We start from the raw sequence: 19,151 nt of genomic DNA on the forward strand, positions 1-19,151 counted from the left end.
ACCTGGCAGACAATGATGGTAGGGATAAAGAGGGCAGACAAGAGTCAGAAATAGAGAGAAGATGAGGAGAGACAGATGGTGGCATCCCATCCATGCCCTCCACTCCACGGCACTATGGCTTCTGGTTGTGAGAGGAGATATAAACCCAGAAGAGCAGGGTTTGTTTGGGTGGGGAGGAGCTGGAACAGAACCTCCGCCGTAGAACACAGCCCATGCTGCTGCCTCCCCATCCAAGCCTCCCAGTCCCAATCATCCCTCATCAATGGCCTCGTTAGGATGTACACAGACAACAGGGCAGATTATTAATAGAGAGCATTGTGACTGCAGGGACTGGAAGTGCCATGGTTTGAATTGGAAACACCCAGCCATGCAGGAGAAAGAACACACGTGTTCACATCGAACCCGCACGCCAAACCAAAACAAGACAGAGATGGAGAGAGGAGTTCTACTCCCTGCCATCCTCCAGCTCTGACCCACCATGGTAACCTGCCACCTCCAGCTAACAACGCACAGGGACATATGGAGAGGAAACACTAGGTTGCCATGTGTGTTGGGTTCCCAGCTTCTCCCACGGTGTCCAAAACGCACATCCGGAGAAAGATTACGGTCAAATGGAGGGGGGGGTTGTTGTGGTGTCTGTGAGTCTGAGTGTGGGGCACTGTCCATGTACAGTACACATGTCTCTGCACATGTCTGAGGTACTGAAGCCAGTGTGTGTGAACTTTTCACCATACCATGTACTCACATGTGTTCCCTTGCTTGGCATGTGAGTTTCTGTTTCTGCGTTTGTGTATGTGTCTGGTTCGGGCCAGGCTTTGCTGGATTGGCTCTGTTTATACCCGACCTATCCTGCTTATGCAACACAGAGACAGGGGCCGTTGTCCCACAACTCATAGCTGGTTCTGTACAATACAATGTGTACCATGGGAAGTGTGCTGGCCTCAACACCCTGCCAGCCTATTCACTGGGCAGGAAGACAGGGATGGCAGGACAATTAGTCTTGGCCTTTTGCCCCTATACTTTGTTTGATCTGCTTCCCTTACACCCATCTGGTTCTCTATAGCCCCCCGCCCGGTCCAAACCTGACCCCCAAGCCCCCTCTTCATGAGGCCTGACAGGTGCCCTGGGCTGAGGCTGACTGGCTAGGCCTGAGAAGCTGAGGCTGTTTAAAGGCTGTGGCTGAGGGGGGAATAAGAGGCTGTCTTGGATCCACTAGAATCCACAGGATCACTTGAGGGTGAAGAATAATTGTTCGTATCTTTTAATACTAAGCTGATACAGGACACTGATTATGTGTACACCACAGCTATAAATGCAGCTTATTACTATTGAATGGTCATCTTAGCAGTGATGATTACTATCTGGTCTAACATGCTATGGAAAAAATATGGTGAACGCCTAAAAACAAATATGTAAATTACACACATAAATCACTCTAATTTATGGATACATATATCTGAGCATTTACCCCCCACAACATATAAAATCATAAACATTGTTTAAATTGTTTTGGAAAAAGTATCTCCTCAGAATGCTTAACCCAAACCATCATAATCCACTAGGTGGTGCTAGAGCCTCTACTAACCAAACAAGAACTGTTGGACAAGCTCAACACTGGTTTGAAAGAGAGACAGAGCTAGAGAGAGAGAGAGAGAGAGAGAGAGAGAGACAGAGAGAGACAGAGAGAGACAGAGAGAGAGAGACAGAGAAGGGGGGGAGACAGAGAGAGACAGAGAGAGACAGAGACAGAGACAGACAGAGAGAGAGAGAGAGAGAGAGAGAGAGAGAGAGAGAGAGAGAGAGAGAGAGAGAGAGAGAGAGAGAGAGAAATAAGGGAAAAACCTTCACCAGCTACAGGACCTCCATCCCAAGGACCCTATTCTAGAATTCCTTTGTTATGAGTTGCAAGGTTTGTGTCCCTGACAAAGCCATTTCCTGCACTATTTCCTGTCAACATCCCTTCTCTTTATTACATTCTTCCATCATTACTACCCCTTCAGTGAAAGATTTCACGCACAACCCTAGTCTGCTGCGTAGCTTTCCTAAACCCTGCAGCAGGACGTTACATCCAAAGAACAGTAAAGGGAAATCAAGGGCAAGGTAGGATAATAGATCAGAGATAAGTGATAAGAAATGGAAAGATAGAATGAGGGAAGAGCTGCAATCTGAACCCCAATGAAGACAAGGTCAGGTATTCCTGTGAGATAACAAAAGAACAGAACGATAGAAGAGATAGTGACCATGATGACACCAGTCTTTATGAGAGCAGTGTAAAACAGGGCTGCTGCTGTACTGCTGTTATGTGCTGCGTACAGTTAGAGACCCTCAGACACCCCTTCATCGCCTCATAGAGACTTTAGCCCTGCTGTGTCTGCTGTCCTTTGATTGGAGGTACAGAAGACAGCTGGCCACATCAGGCTTTCTGATTGGAGGGCACAGAGTGAGCACAGGGTAAAAACATGGCTCATTGGTGGGTTTTATTTTTTAAGGGGAAACATGTTCTCCTGTGTGTTAACTGGGTCAGTGGAGCAGAGCAGAGCTCAGCAATCTATAGCCTCATCTATTATTCATCATGCAACACACACACACACAACCCGTCAAAGGGAGTGGCAGGGACTGAAAGATCAACAGACCCCCACCTCAGTATGTTTTCTATTCCTTGTTCACACACCAAAAAGTAGATATATCTACGTAAATCCTTTAACATGTCAACCATCTTTTGACCTATTACAGTCTACTTGACTTGTCAAAACAGTTTACCAGTGAGCAGTGCTAGGGCAGCAGACATGTGGGTCAAGGTTGACCAGAACATCCTCACAGCTCAAAAATGTGGAAATCCTACAACGCTGACAGAGCCCAACCAGACATCAACAAACAAAAATGCACACACGCACATAACTGCACTGACACATAGACTCACACCAACACCCACACACACACATTCCCACCCCCACTCACACACATACAGTACTGCACATACACACCCATATCCGACTATTACTTATACAGGACCAGCTTTGGGTCGAGAACCTAACCCCACAAAGAATATGACCCATAATGACTCAGATAACAAAAATATACACGTGGACCCCCCCACCACCACCACCAACGCACACACGTAAAACATGCATTCAACACATTTGCCCTTGAAAAGTGAACCTGGCCTGCACTGCTTGAGGACTATTAATAGCTGTGCAGTGAGAGCAGCAGCCTCCTTCCCCAGATTAGAACAGTGAGGAAGCTGGAATACTGGGTCACAGTTGATGTCCCTTACTGCACCTCCCACAGCGCTCAGACACCCTACTCTCTTCTGCTCACCTCCACCCATGCCTTTTCGCTCGCAACTCCTCCTTTCTGATTTACATTTACTACCCCTCTACCCCGTCTACTCTCACTCTCTCCAGAGAGAGAAAGCGATAAATAGATAGTGACCGAAAGAGATCAAATGAGAGGGATAAAGAGTGAAAACGAGAGGGAGACAGTGAGTGCACATGACATTTATGTGCTCACAGTTTGCATGGTAAAGTCTGTTGTGCACACAGAGTTGTTTGCATACTAACATTGCACTGTCCTGGCTAAGGGCGTTGGCCTGTATGTATAATTACTGATGAATATTCAGCAGCCTAATTAAACTGGCTGGGGTAACACTTCAAAGGGAACACCCGCATCCATGCACACACAAATTAATAAAACGTACACATACATTTGCATGTTGCAGCATACAAAGGTTACAACTTCAAAAGCAAATAAAAACGACCGTCCCCATCTTTAAGGAAATATCTGTAGTAAAAAGGGGCACAAGACAAGACCAACTCCATTGATTTATCTGTAACCCAATAGCTCCCCTCTGTTGACCAAAGTGATGTTCTGTCTATAATTAGCCTTATTGATAACCTACTCTGCTACAAACTCAAGCTCCTATTACTATTTGCTAAAACAGTTTTACATGCAATTTGTGTCAACAGTGTGCTTGAAAGTGTGAGTGTATAGTATGTGTTTAGCATTCAGTAGAACGGCAGATAGAAGGGGAGAACAGTACTCTGTATATAATGCTGTTTATGGACACTCAGCACATCCTGAGAAGATACTTGCATTTATGCAGCATTTCTGTTATCTCTTGTGATATCAATATGATATGAATCCACGTGAACAGCAAAACATACTTACACCACACCCTAACGCTCAAGCAGCAAGACATCACTGAGTTGTGCTTATCTCAACCTCGAGCACAGGAAACAGGAAACCTCCGTGTGTCTTTCTTACAGCACGGTGTGAGAGTGCGACTGTCATGAGCCCGGGAACACACCAGGTTAGCTCTTTAGATTAAAGACACCCTGACTATGTCTGTTTCTTTCTCTCTTTCTTTCTCAGTCACTCTCTGTTTCGGTCTCGGTATCTGACAATTCCTCTCTCTCTAGGATCATGTTCCATCCTGTCAGACTGACGTGGTTACTATGACGTCTGAAACGGGCACCTGTGAGCCTTAAGCATAGTCACCCACCCTGTGCACTCTTTGAACACATCCTGTTACTATGGAGACAGACAATCAGTTCCACTGTGGCAGCGCTGGTCAGAGAGAACGAGAGAAGAGAGAGAGAGATGTGACGTAAATACACTGGGTTTTAGGTAGGCCAGTCAGAGAAAGATAGAGAGCAAAAGAGTGTAAGAGAGAGAGAGAGAGTGCGTACAAGCACGGTAACAGATGTAGCTTCTCGTTAGAAAGGAAATGACCCTGTTTAATTACAGAGCTAGGTCCTGCAACACACACACACACTGGGGGAGAATCCTCGGGGCAGCCTCTGTCCCTGACACAGGAAGCCAAAGGAGGAAGACACGGAAGAACGTTTCAGCTCCCACTGACAGTAGAGTTTGCTTCCCTAATCAATAACACAAACATCAATACACAGAGAACAAAGAACAATCATACTGTAGGCAAACATGGCTATCTAGATTCCGCAAAAAAATCACAATGACACACTAACGCACACACACACAAACCATGAGAGGAAAGTAAATAAAGGAACAACATTGAGAAGACAAACTGTAATCCTTCTGTGCAGACTCAGTAGCAAAAATACCCAAGGTCACAACACACACACACAACCACACGTGCACAAATACACATGCAGACATACTCTGCCGATTCAGTAGCATCACAGCCTACGGGTGAAAAGCAGGCGAGAAAATATTTACACTTTCAGCAGAAGAGTTGTAGAGCACTCCAGGGGAGACAGAGAGCGGGGGGACCATTTATTTGAGAGAGAAGAAAAGGAAGATAGTGGAATAAAGGGAATGCTGTCGAGAAAATGTCTGTGAGGTAAGAGCAGGAAGCAGGGGGGTAGAAACTGAGATGAAAAAGAGAAAGAGTTGTGCAAAGGGAGGCCAACCAGGGAGTCAAGAGCTTAAAGTAGTGAAGAGGTAGTCTCTACCAACCACAAACCACAACAAGAACACTTCTATTTACAGTACTTTTTCAATAATGATTGTTTTGAACACAATAGTGAAAATTGTTTTTAGACAAGGAACTGTTTCAGTAATTCCTGATGCTATACACAAATGATAGTACACATGCACACACACATCGATGCATACAACACACAAACACACACATAGTCATACCAACCCTAGCTCTGACACAGACACACACAGCAGCTTTAGTCAAGCAATGGATGACATCACTTCCCGGGTGGGGTCACATGAATTGAAAAACACACAGTACACCTCAACCCACTGGAAAACTCCTTGTCAAATCTCAATTAAAGTTTTGTTTGATGTCCGCTGTGTGTGTGCGTTGTCTTTGACTGTAACACAATCCGTCTTGTCATAAATGTTATTGAAAGTAAACACTATCACCAGTTGTTTGACCGGTCGGAATGGTTTCTAGCTTAATGAGTAACAACACAGTAATACAATAAAAATACAATACTGTTGTTGGAACACACCTTTAAAAGTGGACCTCTTTCAGCCTCCATTAGAATAGAAGACAACCCAGGAGAGGAGAGGGACAAGGTAATGAGGTCGCTAGTTAGCTAAGTGCCACACAGGACCAGATTAGGCCTGGGGACCATGTCACACTCACAGGCAGGCCCTCTACAGAGGTCCTCGTTGGGCTTTGTAAGCTGTGATGTGGTTGCAGAATTGTAACTGCACCAGGTCTTCTCAAGGTCTATGGATCTGGGCTTTGAGGAGACATTGTGCTGCTGGGCGCCTTCTGTGTGCTGGGGAGAGGACAGGGCTAGGTGGCCTGGTGGAGAAGGCTTGGGGGGAGGGAGGAGGCAGGCATTGGGGGGGACTTATCCTTCTACCCCCTCTTCCAATATCCTCTCTCTGAGGGACAAGGTGAGCAGACATTTAGAAACATGCCCTGGAGGATTATCTGTCCTCCACAAGCGTGCGCATGCACAGACTCACACACATGCACAGACTCACACACATGCACAGACACTCACACATGCACAGACTCACACCACACTCACACACACAGATTGAGCCTCTAGGCTTCTCTGCTGTTTCATCTCAATTCAATACCACATACCCCCTAATGCCCAGCCCTCCCTATCCCACGTATCCAAACAACCCTTTAAGTCCTTGATCTTGACAAACCTTCTAAAATATGCTGTGCCCTCCAGCTCTCCCTCCCTCCATCTCTCCTCTTTCCCAACCTTATACGACCAGACCAGATCTCTCCATCTCACCTTTCTAGAATTCCAGTAAACAGGGAGAAAACTGTTTGTGTGTGTACTTGTGTGAGTGTATGCTGGCATACTCACAATACAACACATACTGTACACACACAGACACACACATACATAAACACACTCAGAACTACAGATGACCGGAGAGAGATCCATCAATCAATTAATCAGCTGGAGACACACAGTAATTACTCCCACAGGCCAGGCAGCAGCTGCATAGCAGAGGGCTATTAGGAGAGCTGTACTGTGGCCTCTCGAGCACACCGCCCTACACTGGGGGGGACCCTTACTACAGACACACTGAGAACAAAAGGTTCAGGTATCTACTAGTAACACAAGCAACAGTAAACCCCTCACAGCATCACCTTCGAGGTAACAATTTAACCGTGAGTCTGTTCTGTCTAGTCAAATCCTAAAAGTTACACAATCAGAGATAAGCATTGATCCATTTCCTTTCTAATCAGATATAGCACTAGCACATTAAATTCTGACAAGTTCTTCCCACTCTGATAGAATCAGTTTGCGCTGTAGCGATACAGTAAAAGTGTACGACGTGGTCCTGTGTTTGATGATGTGACTGCTAATGTTAGCCAAATCCCCCCTGCATAAACAGGTGTAAGAAAAGCCTTGTATCCTCCTGCCAAAAATACAGTGGCAGGAGTCAGACAGCTTAGACAAGCACCCGACATAACACCACTAATATCACTGACAGAAAGAGAGAGAGAGAGAGAGAGAGAGAGAGAGAGAGAGAGAGAGAGAGAGAGAGAGGGAGAGAGAGGGTGAGGGAAAAGGAGACAGAAAGAGACAGAAAGAAAGAATGAGAGTCAGAGAGTAAAGAGAGACAGAGACAGAACGAGAGAGAGAGAGAGAGAGAGAGAGAGAGAGAGAGAGAGAGAGAGAGAGAGAGAGAGAGAGAGAGAGAGAGAGAGAGAGAGAGAGAGAGAGAGAGAGAGAGAGAGTCCCAGAGATAAGAGATAAAGAGGATGACTGCCAGGAAAAGAGTCAAGTGGAGCAGGTGTGAGAGGGACCCCAGGTGTCATCAGCAGGTAGCAGGACCAGAGCAGGGCTTACCTTGGAGTCCTGTCGGCGTAGACTGAAGCGCTGCACCATCCTGACTCCAACACTCAGCACTGTCGTTTCTCGTCCCAGTACACACACACTCACATACACACCTGGGCATCTAACACACTCTCAGACACACATGTTAACCTCCTCTCCTAAGCATCTAAAGGTCACAAACACACACACACACACACACACCCAAGAAGACACAGGGAGTGTTTTCTGTTCCAAATAGCTCATCTATTCCATACTGGTTCATGTACTGAGCAAATCCAAGTAACGAGAGAGAGAAGATAGAGAAGAGAGGGAGGGCTTAGAGAGAGACAGCAAGAGAGGGAGGGAGGACAGACAGACAGACAGACATAGATAAAGAGTGCTCAGCTGTGCTGCCCTCTACTCACACCCAGCATGGTTCCCAGCTCTCTCTCTCTCTCTCTCTCTCTCTCTCTCTCTCTCTCTCTCTCTCTCTCTCTCTCTCTCTCTCTCTCTCTCTCTCTCTCTCTCTCTCTCTCTCTCTCTCTCTCTCTCTCTCTCTCTCTCTCTCTCTCTCTCTCTCTCATGCACGCACACTCCCAATCACCCTTTCAACACCCTAGAAGCACATGGCAGACAGATCCCCTCCACAGACACACCTGCAGACGGCTTCACGAGACAGACAGGGGTGAGCAACACTGACCTGGACACACAGACACATGTCCACACAGACTGCTCAAACAGCACGCGCACAGAGACACACCACGCACCCCTCTCCTCAGCTCTCTGACACGCCACGCACCCCTCTCCTCAGCTCTCTGACACGCGCTTCTAGGACACGGCAAGGTTGCCTCATGCTTCCTGTCAGTCAGCTGAGGGAGGGGAGAGGGAGGGGCCAGCAGACTGTCTGTACCGCCCCTCTCCTGGGAGGCTGGGACTGTGGGAGGGGGACAGAGAGGGGCAGAAAGAGGGAGAGGGGGAGAGAGGGGGAGAGAGAAGAAAAAGAAAGACAAGGAGATAGAGAGAGTGAAAGAGAGAGACATGGAGGAGAGTGAGGGGCTGGCAGTGCGTGAGAGGGTGGGTAGGAATGGAGTCAGAGAGGGGGAGGGGAGAATGGAAAGACAGTCATTTAGGGAAGATGAGCGAAGAGGATATTTAAGGCGTGGCTCCATCACATTCTTTAAATGGAACCTCTGCAATACTGTACACTGACATTTACACCTCGCATACAAATACACATATCCCTAAACATAGCCTAAATACTGTATACGTATATATAAACACACACAAACATATACTTTACTCTTAAACACTGGCTACACACACACACACACACACACACACAGACTGATGGGGTGCAGACCATGCTGGGCCACCACCCAACATCCAGCAGGAGGCTGTAACCCCTGGCACACACCAACCACAGGGGGCGACACTCAGCCAAGGTCGTCTACACTGTTACCATGGAAACTGTACCGGGGCGTCGCTCCAGACAGCTCACTGTGTGCTTCGAGGTTGCCACGGCTACTGCTCAGATGACCTGAATGACATTGAACTGTTGGCTGAGACAGGGTTTAGAGGCAGCGAACTAGGACTAGGTACTGACGCAGGGGACTGGGAGTAGGCTGTGAGGCAGGGTTTAGAGTCAAGGGATGTTATTAGGGATCCTAGGGTGTGCTCCTGGTAAGGATGAACAGCAGACTGGAGAGAGATAACACTATCTTCTCCACCTCCATCATCCCTGTCTGCCTGGCTACAGAGCAAGGTCTCGTAGTTGAGCTGGGGGACTCTCACTCTCTCACAGTGTTAAAGGTTACACTGTATGCACACAGGTTAGCTTCCAGAATTTACATCTATAGCTATACACAAGACAGTAGGCTTGGTTATTAGTAATGAGACCTTTGCCTGAACCAATGCTTCACATCTGTTTCTGTTACCGCAGATGATCCAATACTGCCACCTGGTGGTTAGACCAAACAGGCCAACAAGACAAACGTTTTATTGACCGCATACACACAACAACAGGCCTATTCTTGCCTTGCACACTAGTATGGTGTGTATGTGTATGTGGTCTTAGTAAACCAAGAACATGTTTGACGTTTTATTGCACCCCACAACTTCAAGTGTGTTTTTCTAGGGGAATTTAGGCTATTTAGGGTTAGCATTTGTGTCAGGGTTAGAATTACAGAGGGGGACGGGGGGGGGGGATGGGGGGTGACAGCACAGTTTGGTACAGATGCCCAACACATATGGACCTCTTAGAGCATCTGTCTCACCAATGGCAAGACAATATCTCCTTCAGTAATGACATAACCAGCACTGACTGACTTTTCTCAACATTGCACACACACACACAGCCACACAAACACAGACACAAGCACATCTACACCAACTCCAGAAACACAATGACCTCTTGATCATAAAAGTACACGGTCAGTTTCTACAAAGAGGCATTCTATTGTCACATGATCCTTTTACGGACAAATAATGCATTTAGGACAGTGTTAATTGTCTTTCTCCAGGGGATAATTTGATATTTTGTTGTATAAATAGCTCATCTGAACAGACATGTAAATTGCTACGGTATGGCCTGTGAGAAAATCTAATATTGCTTGTACAGAGCAATTACATTGGAACAAACCACTGAATTTAGAATAATGTCTGTCTGTCTCAGAAACACAGGCATGCATGCGAGAGAGCTTTTGTGCGGTGTGTGTATATTTGTGTGTGTATTTGTGTGTGTGTTTCAACTCTGAGCCTGGATTAAGACTGCTTCTGCTCAGGGGCATTAGAGGATGGGAACGATGTAACACACAATATAAATCACACACCTACACAAAAAGACACACGGTAAAAACCTGCCATAGCTGCCACAAAACCCTCAGAGACAGAATCTCAACTTAACATATTAGAGAGATTGGACAGCGCAAATGTTAACAAGACACACCAGACTCTGACGGGCTGACGGGCTGACGGGCTGACAGGCTGCATCCCTCACCCGCTCTGTCTCCTCGGTGGACTGGTACCCTGGCGACAGCAGCACGTCTCCGGGGGCGTAGCCAGGACTGGGGCTGCTGGGCGTGGGCTCCGTGGTGGAGGACGATCGAGGGCGGCTGACGTGCTGGGAAGGATCGTGGGTCTGGCGGCGATGGAGGGTCTGGGGGCTTCCTCTACTGAGGGGGTCCCGCTCTCCACTCCCTGTCCCGGCACCTGACCCAGACCCCGACCCGGCCCCCCCTGAGCCCTTAATGAGCCGGCTCTGCAGGCTGGTCCCTCTCCTCATCATGCCCACTGGGGCCGAGCCAGGACCAGCTAGGGGGGGAACCACAGTAGATGAGGGGAGGTCAGATTCAGGACAGGGGGCCGGGGGTGGAGGGGTGTCCTCAGCGGGGTACCGAGACGCACCGCCCACTGACACTACTGATGAGGAGGAGGAGGAGGAGGAGGAGGAAGGGAAGGAGGAGGTGGTGCTGGAGCGAGACAGGGACAGGCGTCTGCGCTGCTGCTGGAACAGCTGTTTGAGCCCCTGGCCCAGAACTCCCATGCTCTCCTTGGCATTCTCAGTGACCTTGGAGAGGGCGTGGTGGCCTGAGGGGGAGGAGCCCCTTCTGGAGCCAGAGGCCCCACCCTCTGGCAGCCTGACCCTGCCCTCCTGCTGCATGCAGGCCTGCAGCACTGGCACAGAGAGGGAGGGGCTCAGGCAGGGAGGGTCTGGATGGCACAGCAGGAGGTAATCTACTGTCGCTATCTGGCAGGCAGGTACAGGATGAGAGAAGAAGAGATGAGCAGAACAGGAAGGAGTGGAGTACAGTAGAGTAGAGCACAGTAGAGTAAAGTAGAGTATAGTCGAGTACAGTAGAGCAGAGTAGAGTGAAGTAGAGAAAGTATGGTAGGTTACAGCAGAATAGAGTAGGGTAAAAAAGAATAGAGTAGGGTAAAAGACAGTAGAGTAGTCTACAGTCAAGTAGAGTACAGCACAGTATAGTACAGTGCAGATAAGTTGAGATGGTGGTCTGAGGGTGGGTTCAGAACAGCTCAGCAGCCGTGGGGTTCCATTAGGGGGCATGCATCAGCCAAGCAGCACTGTAAGTCATGCTGGTCTACCACAGAGAGAGAAAGGAAATGGATTATGACTGGAAGAGAAGCAGAGACTAACCAGAGGAAGCACTGGAGAGCACACGCACACCGGGGCACAGACCAGATGGCTGGAAGTCGTAAAGACACAGAGACAGACAGACTGAGAGACAAACAGACAGATAGACAGAGTTAATGAGACAATATGTGGAAAAACCCACCTACCATCAGCCCAACAATGTCTAGCCTGCGTCAGTGTCTTGGGTCACCTGCAGACAGAGAGAGAAACAGAGAGAGAGAGAAACAGAGAGAGAGAAGTCCAGTCAATACCATGATCAAACTCAAACACTCTGGTTCAATGATCTACGATCCCTTAGTTCTGTTTCATCTCTGACCTTGTCTACATACGACCATGTGGCTAATGACTAGTGAGTGAGCTATTAAAACGTGAGAGTGTGTGTGGTTTATGTGTGTCACGTAGTTGTTGGTAATTACAGGTTATGTTCCTGAAGACCAACTTCAGCACTATCTGATGTCTAGAGGTCTGTTTCCCTACAAACAACACCACAGGCTCAACCCTGCTAACCCCAAGTCACCTCATGTTAGCAGGAAACCCTCCCAGTTTCCCAGCAGACAGTGTGACAGCAGTGAAGGCTCTGCTTCAGTGAGACGCACCCTGTCACTCGCTCTCGACGAGAGCTGACTGCTCTCATGGCTTTTCTCCAGTAAAAGCAGCAATTGCTACGACTTTGACTGCATATTCAGAAGAACCCACACCCACACACACATACACCCTTGCACCCGAGCACACTTACATGTGCACACACACACTCCGAGAATTGCATGCATGGTCACATACAGTACACACTTAGGAATGCAATCTACACAAATGCAGCTGGGATGACTATGACCCCGGTTACTGCTAACACAATCAGCTGTTCAGGTTCACAATGGGCCCAGAGAGAGGAGGGAGCAGGGAGCAGCAACACAGCACAGAGCCCACTCTGTCACCACCACTGAGGAACACACACACTCAAAGTTGTGCACACAGATACACACACAGATGCTCACCAACACAAAACAAAGAAGCAGGACAGAGGAGTCCTGCTGCTTACTATCCTCTAGCTCAATCATAAAGACCTTCGTCAGATAACATTGAATAATAATCTATATGGATATTTGATACTTTATGTCCTGCCTAATGTGTAAAGGTACGTATGACACAGGATAACAAAAGATGACAGATCTAGAATACATCAAAATAATACCTCATGAAGTCTTAAACACCTACTGTATGAATGGTATGGCAGAGTGGTTGGACCTCTGTTCTATTAGAAGTTCATTAAAATGATGGAGTACAAAAGTCAGACTATTGTGGTTGTCCACAAGTGAAGGCTTGGTTATCCAGCTCCAGTATACAGTAACTGTAATCAGGCAGCTCGGCAGTGTCTGCCTGAGAGACAACAGGTGTTGAACAGGTTGATTCTCATTGGCAGCCACTCACCTGCTGGCTCAGGTCACTGTTTAGGTAAAACACACATTTGCAGGACAGGGGAAGAAAGCCCCTGGCATCTATTATTAAAGTGGTGATGACACACCCTGAACCTTCCCCTCGACTCAGACGGTGAAGGTGAAAACACGCATGCACAGAGAGAAAGAGAGGGAGAAGTTTAGCACTTTCAATTGAGCTTGATTGATTGTTATGGAATTTGTTTTGGAATACAGGAGTGGGAGGTTTGCTCTATTTTTAATCATGTCCTGAACTTAGTCATGGCCCTGTTCCTGGTCCTGTTCCTGGTCCTGTTCCTGGTCCTGTTCCTGTTTCTGTTTCTGTTTCTGTTTCTGTTCCTGGTCCTGGTCCTGGTCCTGTTTCTGTTTCTGTTCCTGGTCCTGTTCCTGTTCCTGTTTCTGTTTCTGTTCCTGGTCCTGTTCTTGGTCCTGTCCCCAAAGCTGCCATCATCCACAAGCTGATCCCAGCCCAGCCCAGCCCAGTGGATTGGGAGCTTTGTTGATTGACTATGGTTTTATATTCACACTAAATCCTCTTTCAGCAGTCTTTAGAGGACAAAGCCCTATTGTCAGACAGATAGTGTGCTTTTATATGTGTGTGTGTGTGCGTGTGTGTGTGCTTGTGGCGGGGGTGAGTATTAGTGTCATTTTATGAGGACAAGGCTTGGATTTCCACCTAGGTGAGGTCATCAAAATAAAATACCAGCAACAGATGGGCCTATGACTCGTCTGCTCTGCTTCGTCCTGTCCTCCACAATGGCACAGGTCCTTATGCATGAAATACATCCACACTGTATGTTGTGATATTTAACATATCACTTTGTTCTATCTCACAACACTGACTTACCATGTCCTAAGCATAGACTCAATCCCCCACATTCCATTGAAATACAAGACATTTACACAAGCATGTAGGTCCGCAAATGAACACACATGCTGAGCTCGATCAAAGCTTGGCCTCTCTGATAATGGCACACACGTTCAGTCCTGCACAAAGATCTCATTATTAGAAGCCAGCAGGTGTCCAGGCCTGCCTCACTGTCAGCAGCCATAATGAATCAGCGTGTTGCCTAAATACACTGCAGCCTTGTTAAAGGTGAATGCAATGGCGAAGAGGACAACAGCCCTTCTGGAACCCTGTTCCTCACACCAATACCATGACTAGCTCCAGCTCAACACAGTTTACAGAGTTCATCTGCCAGGGAGCAGGAAGACAGGAAGGCAGGCAGGCAGACATCCAGAAAACACAGACAGACAATCAGACAGACACACAGACAGACAGGCAGGCAGGCAGGCAGGCTGGCAGGAAAGCAAGCAAACAAGCAGGAAAGCAGGCAGGCAGGCATCCAGGCAGGAAAGCAAGCAGGCAGGCGGCCAGGCAGGAAAGCAGGCGGCCAGGCAGGAAGGCAAGCAGGCAGACAGGATGAGGTGCTGAGCACCAATCCATTATCATTGATGAACCAGGACAGTGGGATAAAGCTCACCATTCCTAACACCAAGGAGAGGACACCAGACCTGGAGCTACAGGTCAGACTCACGCTCACATCGCTGTGTGTTGTTTCAGACAGAACAGATCTCCTCCAAACATATGTTATGAGGTGCATGCTCAGTGGATACAGAAACATGTTCCACGAAGCCTTTGGCCTTTGACATTGTTGAGCATGTACATTAGAAGCAGTCCAAACATGACAATGGCAGTGTGAACAAGGCCACCCAGTGTTGTGTTCCAGAAGAGCTGTGGAGCTGACGTGGAACACAGTGCTCTTTGTTTCCTCAGAGCCACACACCGGCCTATCTCTTCTCTTTGTGCTCTGTCTCTTTCACTCACAGACACACATCAATAAGAGGGGAATTAGGCCAGAGAGTTCTGGCAGGATAGTGTGTGTGTGTGTGTGTGTGTATGTGTGTGTGTGTGTGTGTGTGTGCGTGTGTGTGAGGGAGAGAGAGAGAGAGAGAGAGTTTGTGTGCCCTCTCTGACCTATGGATAATGGGGCACATCTCATCCTGCAGCCCCATGACAACATAGGAAACAGGAGCAATCGTTATTGTATCTGTACGTGTGTCTGTGTGGGTATGTGAGGATGACACAGAGGAAGGGGGAGGAAGAGTTACACCATGCTCTGTACAACAGGTTTTGTTACACATCTGCCCTGAGTATAAGGTAAAAACTGACAGGAGAATAACAGGTGGCCGGTGGATAGACATGTAAATCCCCAACCATCCTTTTTCCAGAAGATAAGAAAAGATAAACCCTAAGACACATAGACAGTGAGACAGACAATGACACAACACAACAGCGGCAATGAGGCTAAAAAGTTGTTTTTCTATGTACTTTAATTAGTATATGTATATATTTATTAGTTATATATCTTCAGTGAAGTCGTTTTGAGCATTCATTTAAAACCCTACATACTGCATCCATCAGTAGGAGTCTAGTTACTGTAAATAATCTACAATGTTGCGCTTGACAGAAGACAGGCTGAGTCAGCAGAAGTGAGGAGCAGCATTGTGAAACCAAGCAGAGTGTTTAATGTTCTGATCTATGTTGAGGGTCAGGGCTAAGCACTGGAGGAAAGCCAGACTCTTTTCCAGGGGCTGTGTTCTTTAAGGAACACCTCAGCATCGCTGTTGAATGCTGCACTGACTATGCATTTTTATGGATGGGTTAAGTAACAACAATGCAGCGAGCTAAAGATGTTAATGTGTGGCCTTCCTGACACACCAGCACAGTGCAGGCTAGAGGCAGACAGGAGTATGAACAACAACCTTCTCACGTGGTTGCCAACAGACAGCATGGGATGAATCCTAATCCCAGGCAAGGAGTCTAGTAGAATGAGTGTGTGTGTGTGTGTGTGTTTATGGGCAAATCATCAAACACTGTGTCTCTGGAGAGGCGTCAGAGAATGCCCCTCTTGTTAGAACAGTGACACTGACAAGACTGTCCTTAACTGTGGCAGCAGCCACAGTAACAGGTGAGTTCAACTTTCACCCCCAGCAGCACACAGACATAAATATCCCTATCATCATCTATCCAAATAACCCTCAGTGGAGTTCCAGCACACATGCAGACACCAGACACCTGCAGTGTGTATCAGCACGTCCAAGTTCAGCCTCTGGACCAGGGGGCTCATACGGCAGAGCAGGTCAAACACTGCGGGGCCACAAGCTCCTCCTCACGCTATGTCCTAAGCTGACTGACCCCCATATCCACTCTTCATACGACTGGCGACAATAGGGCCTAGTTCCCTTCTGAAAATGTATCCATCAACATTTGACCATTCATTTACTGTCGCCCAAAGGGAACCAAGCTGGAGAAGGTTAGTTTGCCTGGAGTCTACGGCATGCTAAAATTAGCCGCGCTAAGACACCTCTGCTGCTATGTAGCCTTTCCGCAAAAGCAATGAGAAGGTGTGTGGAAGAAAGAGAGTAAGTGAGAGAGAGAGATAGACAGAGAGAGAGAGAGAGAGAGAGAGAGAGAGAGAAAGGCAGAGAGAGAGAGAGAAAGGCAGAGAGAGAGAGAGAAAGGCAGAGAGAGAGAGAGAAAGGCAGAGAAAGAGGCAATGTGTGTGAGAGAAAAAGAGAGAAAAAATGGAGAAAGGCGAGTGACAGCACAATTTGCGGTAATCTTTTTATTTATTTGTACTTCCTATCAAAACTACATAATGACACTTGGCTCACACCTCCTTCCCAGTCAGTCTTCAAGTGAAACCTCTGTGAAGGAAGACCTCCTTGTCACAGCTCAGTAAGCTACAGTGACTCCTCCAACAACAGCATCAAAACCTTGTAGTCCGAATTACTCACTTATGCAATCAAAACACTGAAGATTGATATCTGATTTGCTGAATTACAGAAGTCTGTTGGACAGAAAATCACTTTATAATGACAATCACTGTATAATAACACCATTAATCACAAAGTCAATATTGACATGATGATGGGCTATCTACAGTAAACATGGCCTGTGAAGAGGAACTGTGTGCCCGCGGTCAATAACTGAGCCTTTCTGACTACCAGAGTAGAGTGTGACATGCAGGAACAGACCCAGCATGACTCTCCAGCTAAACAGCACACTGCCAGGCATTGGAGGCTCCCACACACAGCAGCAGAGGCCCTGGTCACATCAGATCAGTACAGCTAAGACGGCAAGGCGCACACACGGAAAACACACGCACACATGTTACACACACATTTATACGCTCACACACAGGCAGAGACCGTGAGCAGCCCGCGGGTCCCTAACAGGGCAGGCAGGCACAAAGTAAGAGATCAGAGTGGGGGAAGAGGAGAGAGGAGGGGGAGGTGGGGCCAGCGTCATCGTGGTGGCCTGACCAGCACAGTGAGACATGAATGGCTGTGTCTGAAGCACCCTGAAGGGGCAGCCACGCTTTCAGCCACTTACTAGTGTGTCAGACAGATAGTGGCATACAGTAGTTATCATGTCCACCCCTTCTACGGCTGTGTGTGTCTGTTGGTGTGTGTGTTTGTGTGTGTGTGTGTGTGTGTGTGTGTGTGTGTGTGTGTGTGTGTGTGTGTGTGTGGGTGGGTGGGTGTTTGACAGGAAGAACGAAAGCGAGAGATAAAGAGAGGAAGATATAGAGAAGCAAGACAGTAGCAGAAAGGACAAGTACAGTAGAAGGATCCAAGCTAACGTTCAGTCCACACTCATTAAGTCCTCTTCTTTCATGATAGCAGGGCAGAGCAAGAACAGCTGCATCCAGCCCAGAGGTATTTAACAAAAGACTGAGAAGAAAAGAGAAAAGCACTTGTTGTCTGTCTACCTGCATCTGTCCATCTTTTTGCCACAAGAAACAGACATGAAACACGAGAGCTGGCATATTCTGTCAGACAAATTCTCTATAATATCCAAACCATTCTCCTTGACACCACAGCTTACAACACACAACAAATTTGAAGATAGTGAACTCCTTACATCACATGGTGGTTTGGCATAATTGATAAATCGCAAAATAATAATACAAAGTCATTTTAATAACAGGATATTAACATATGAATATATAGAATAATGCATGTTATTTTTATATATTTAAACCTCAGTACATTATGTAATATAGTTTACTTACATTATATTTAATAATATATATAATTGCATAACGTGTGACAAAGAAAACACTGTCCTGTCACGCACTTTCAAATTTACATAAACATTTGGACTACTCTGGACCACGTCGAGAATAACTGTATGGTAGGATACCTTCTTGATAGCGAGAAGATATTGGAGGAGAAGATAGCTACTAGCGTAGCGTGTTTTTCATGTGAAATGGAACAGTTTAATAAACTCATATGTTTTACTGTTGGCTAGTAAAAAATGTCATTCAGATACATGTTGACAGCGCTGCAAGTCCTTTTACGTTGTGCCATAGACATAGTAGGCTACAGCCTATCCCTACTGTGGACTTAAACTGGTTTTGCAAAATATATCAACAGTGTGTGCTCAACTGAAAACGAGTATTCAAAAGAACTGCAAATAGTTCTGTTCGACCTCTACCATTTGCATAACAGTTAAAAAATACAACTTTTGCTGATAAATGACACTTACATGAGCAACGTGAAAACTATACTGCCGACAGTCGTCCACCCCTCTTCTGAAAGTCGCTTACCCTCCCTCTCCCACGCTGGCGTCGGAACGCAGAACGAATCTCGTACTGTATAGGTTGACACTGCAGGACCATACCATTAGGGATGATTAGGGGTGTTTGGCACAAAAGGCCAGTCGTCAGACATAACTAGGCAGAAATAAAAAGTTTCGATAGTTCATCGTAAATTTAAAAAATATTTAGTTATGATCACAATGTAAGTTACGATGTAACATATTTTGAT

At 47.0% G+C, this 19,151-nt stretch overlaps 1 protein-coding gene across 3 annotated transcripts in view; it reads right to left on the bottom strand.

Annotated features, from left to right (window-relative positions):
- Positions 1-18,947, bottom strand: part of tmcc1a (transmembrane and coiled-coil domain family 1a) — a 33,456-nt gene extending 14,509 nt beyond the window's left edge. Inside the window, exons 1-3 of one of the 3 annotated variants that reach the window (XM_084680691.1) lie at positions 18,871-18,947; positions 12,030-12,073; positions 10,729-11,042 (exon numbers count right to left, since the gene is read on the bottom strand). In XM_084680691.1, coding sequence (XP_084536817.1) covers positions 10,729-11,016 — 288 coding nt within the window. In that variant the 5' untranslated portion in view covers positions 11,017-11,042; positions 12,030-12,073; positions 18,871-18,947. The other 2 variants (XM_084680694.1, XM_084680690.1) reach the window with 2 other exon arrangements.
- Between the last annotated feature and the right edge of the window lie 204 nt (positions 18,948-19,151).

This window comes from Hypomesus nipponensis, chromosome 18 (genome assembly GCF_054491055.1).
Source record: "Hypomesus nipponensis isolate SF chromosome 18, ASM5449105v1, whole genome shotgun sequence".
NCBI classification, from domain to species: Eukaryota; Metazoa; Chordata; class Actinopteri; order Osmeriformes; family Osmeridae; genus Hypomesus; species Hypomesus nipponensis.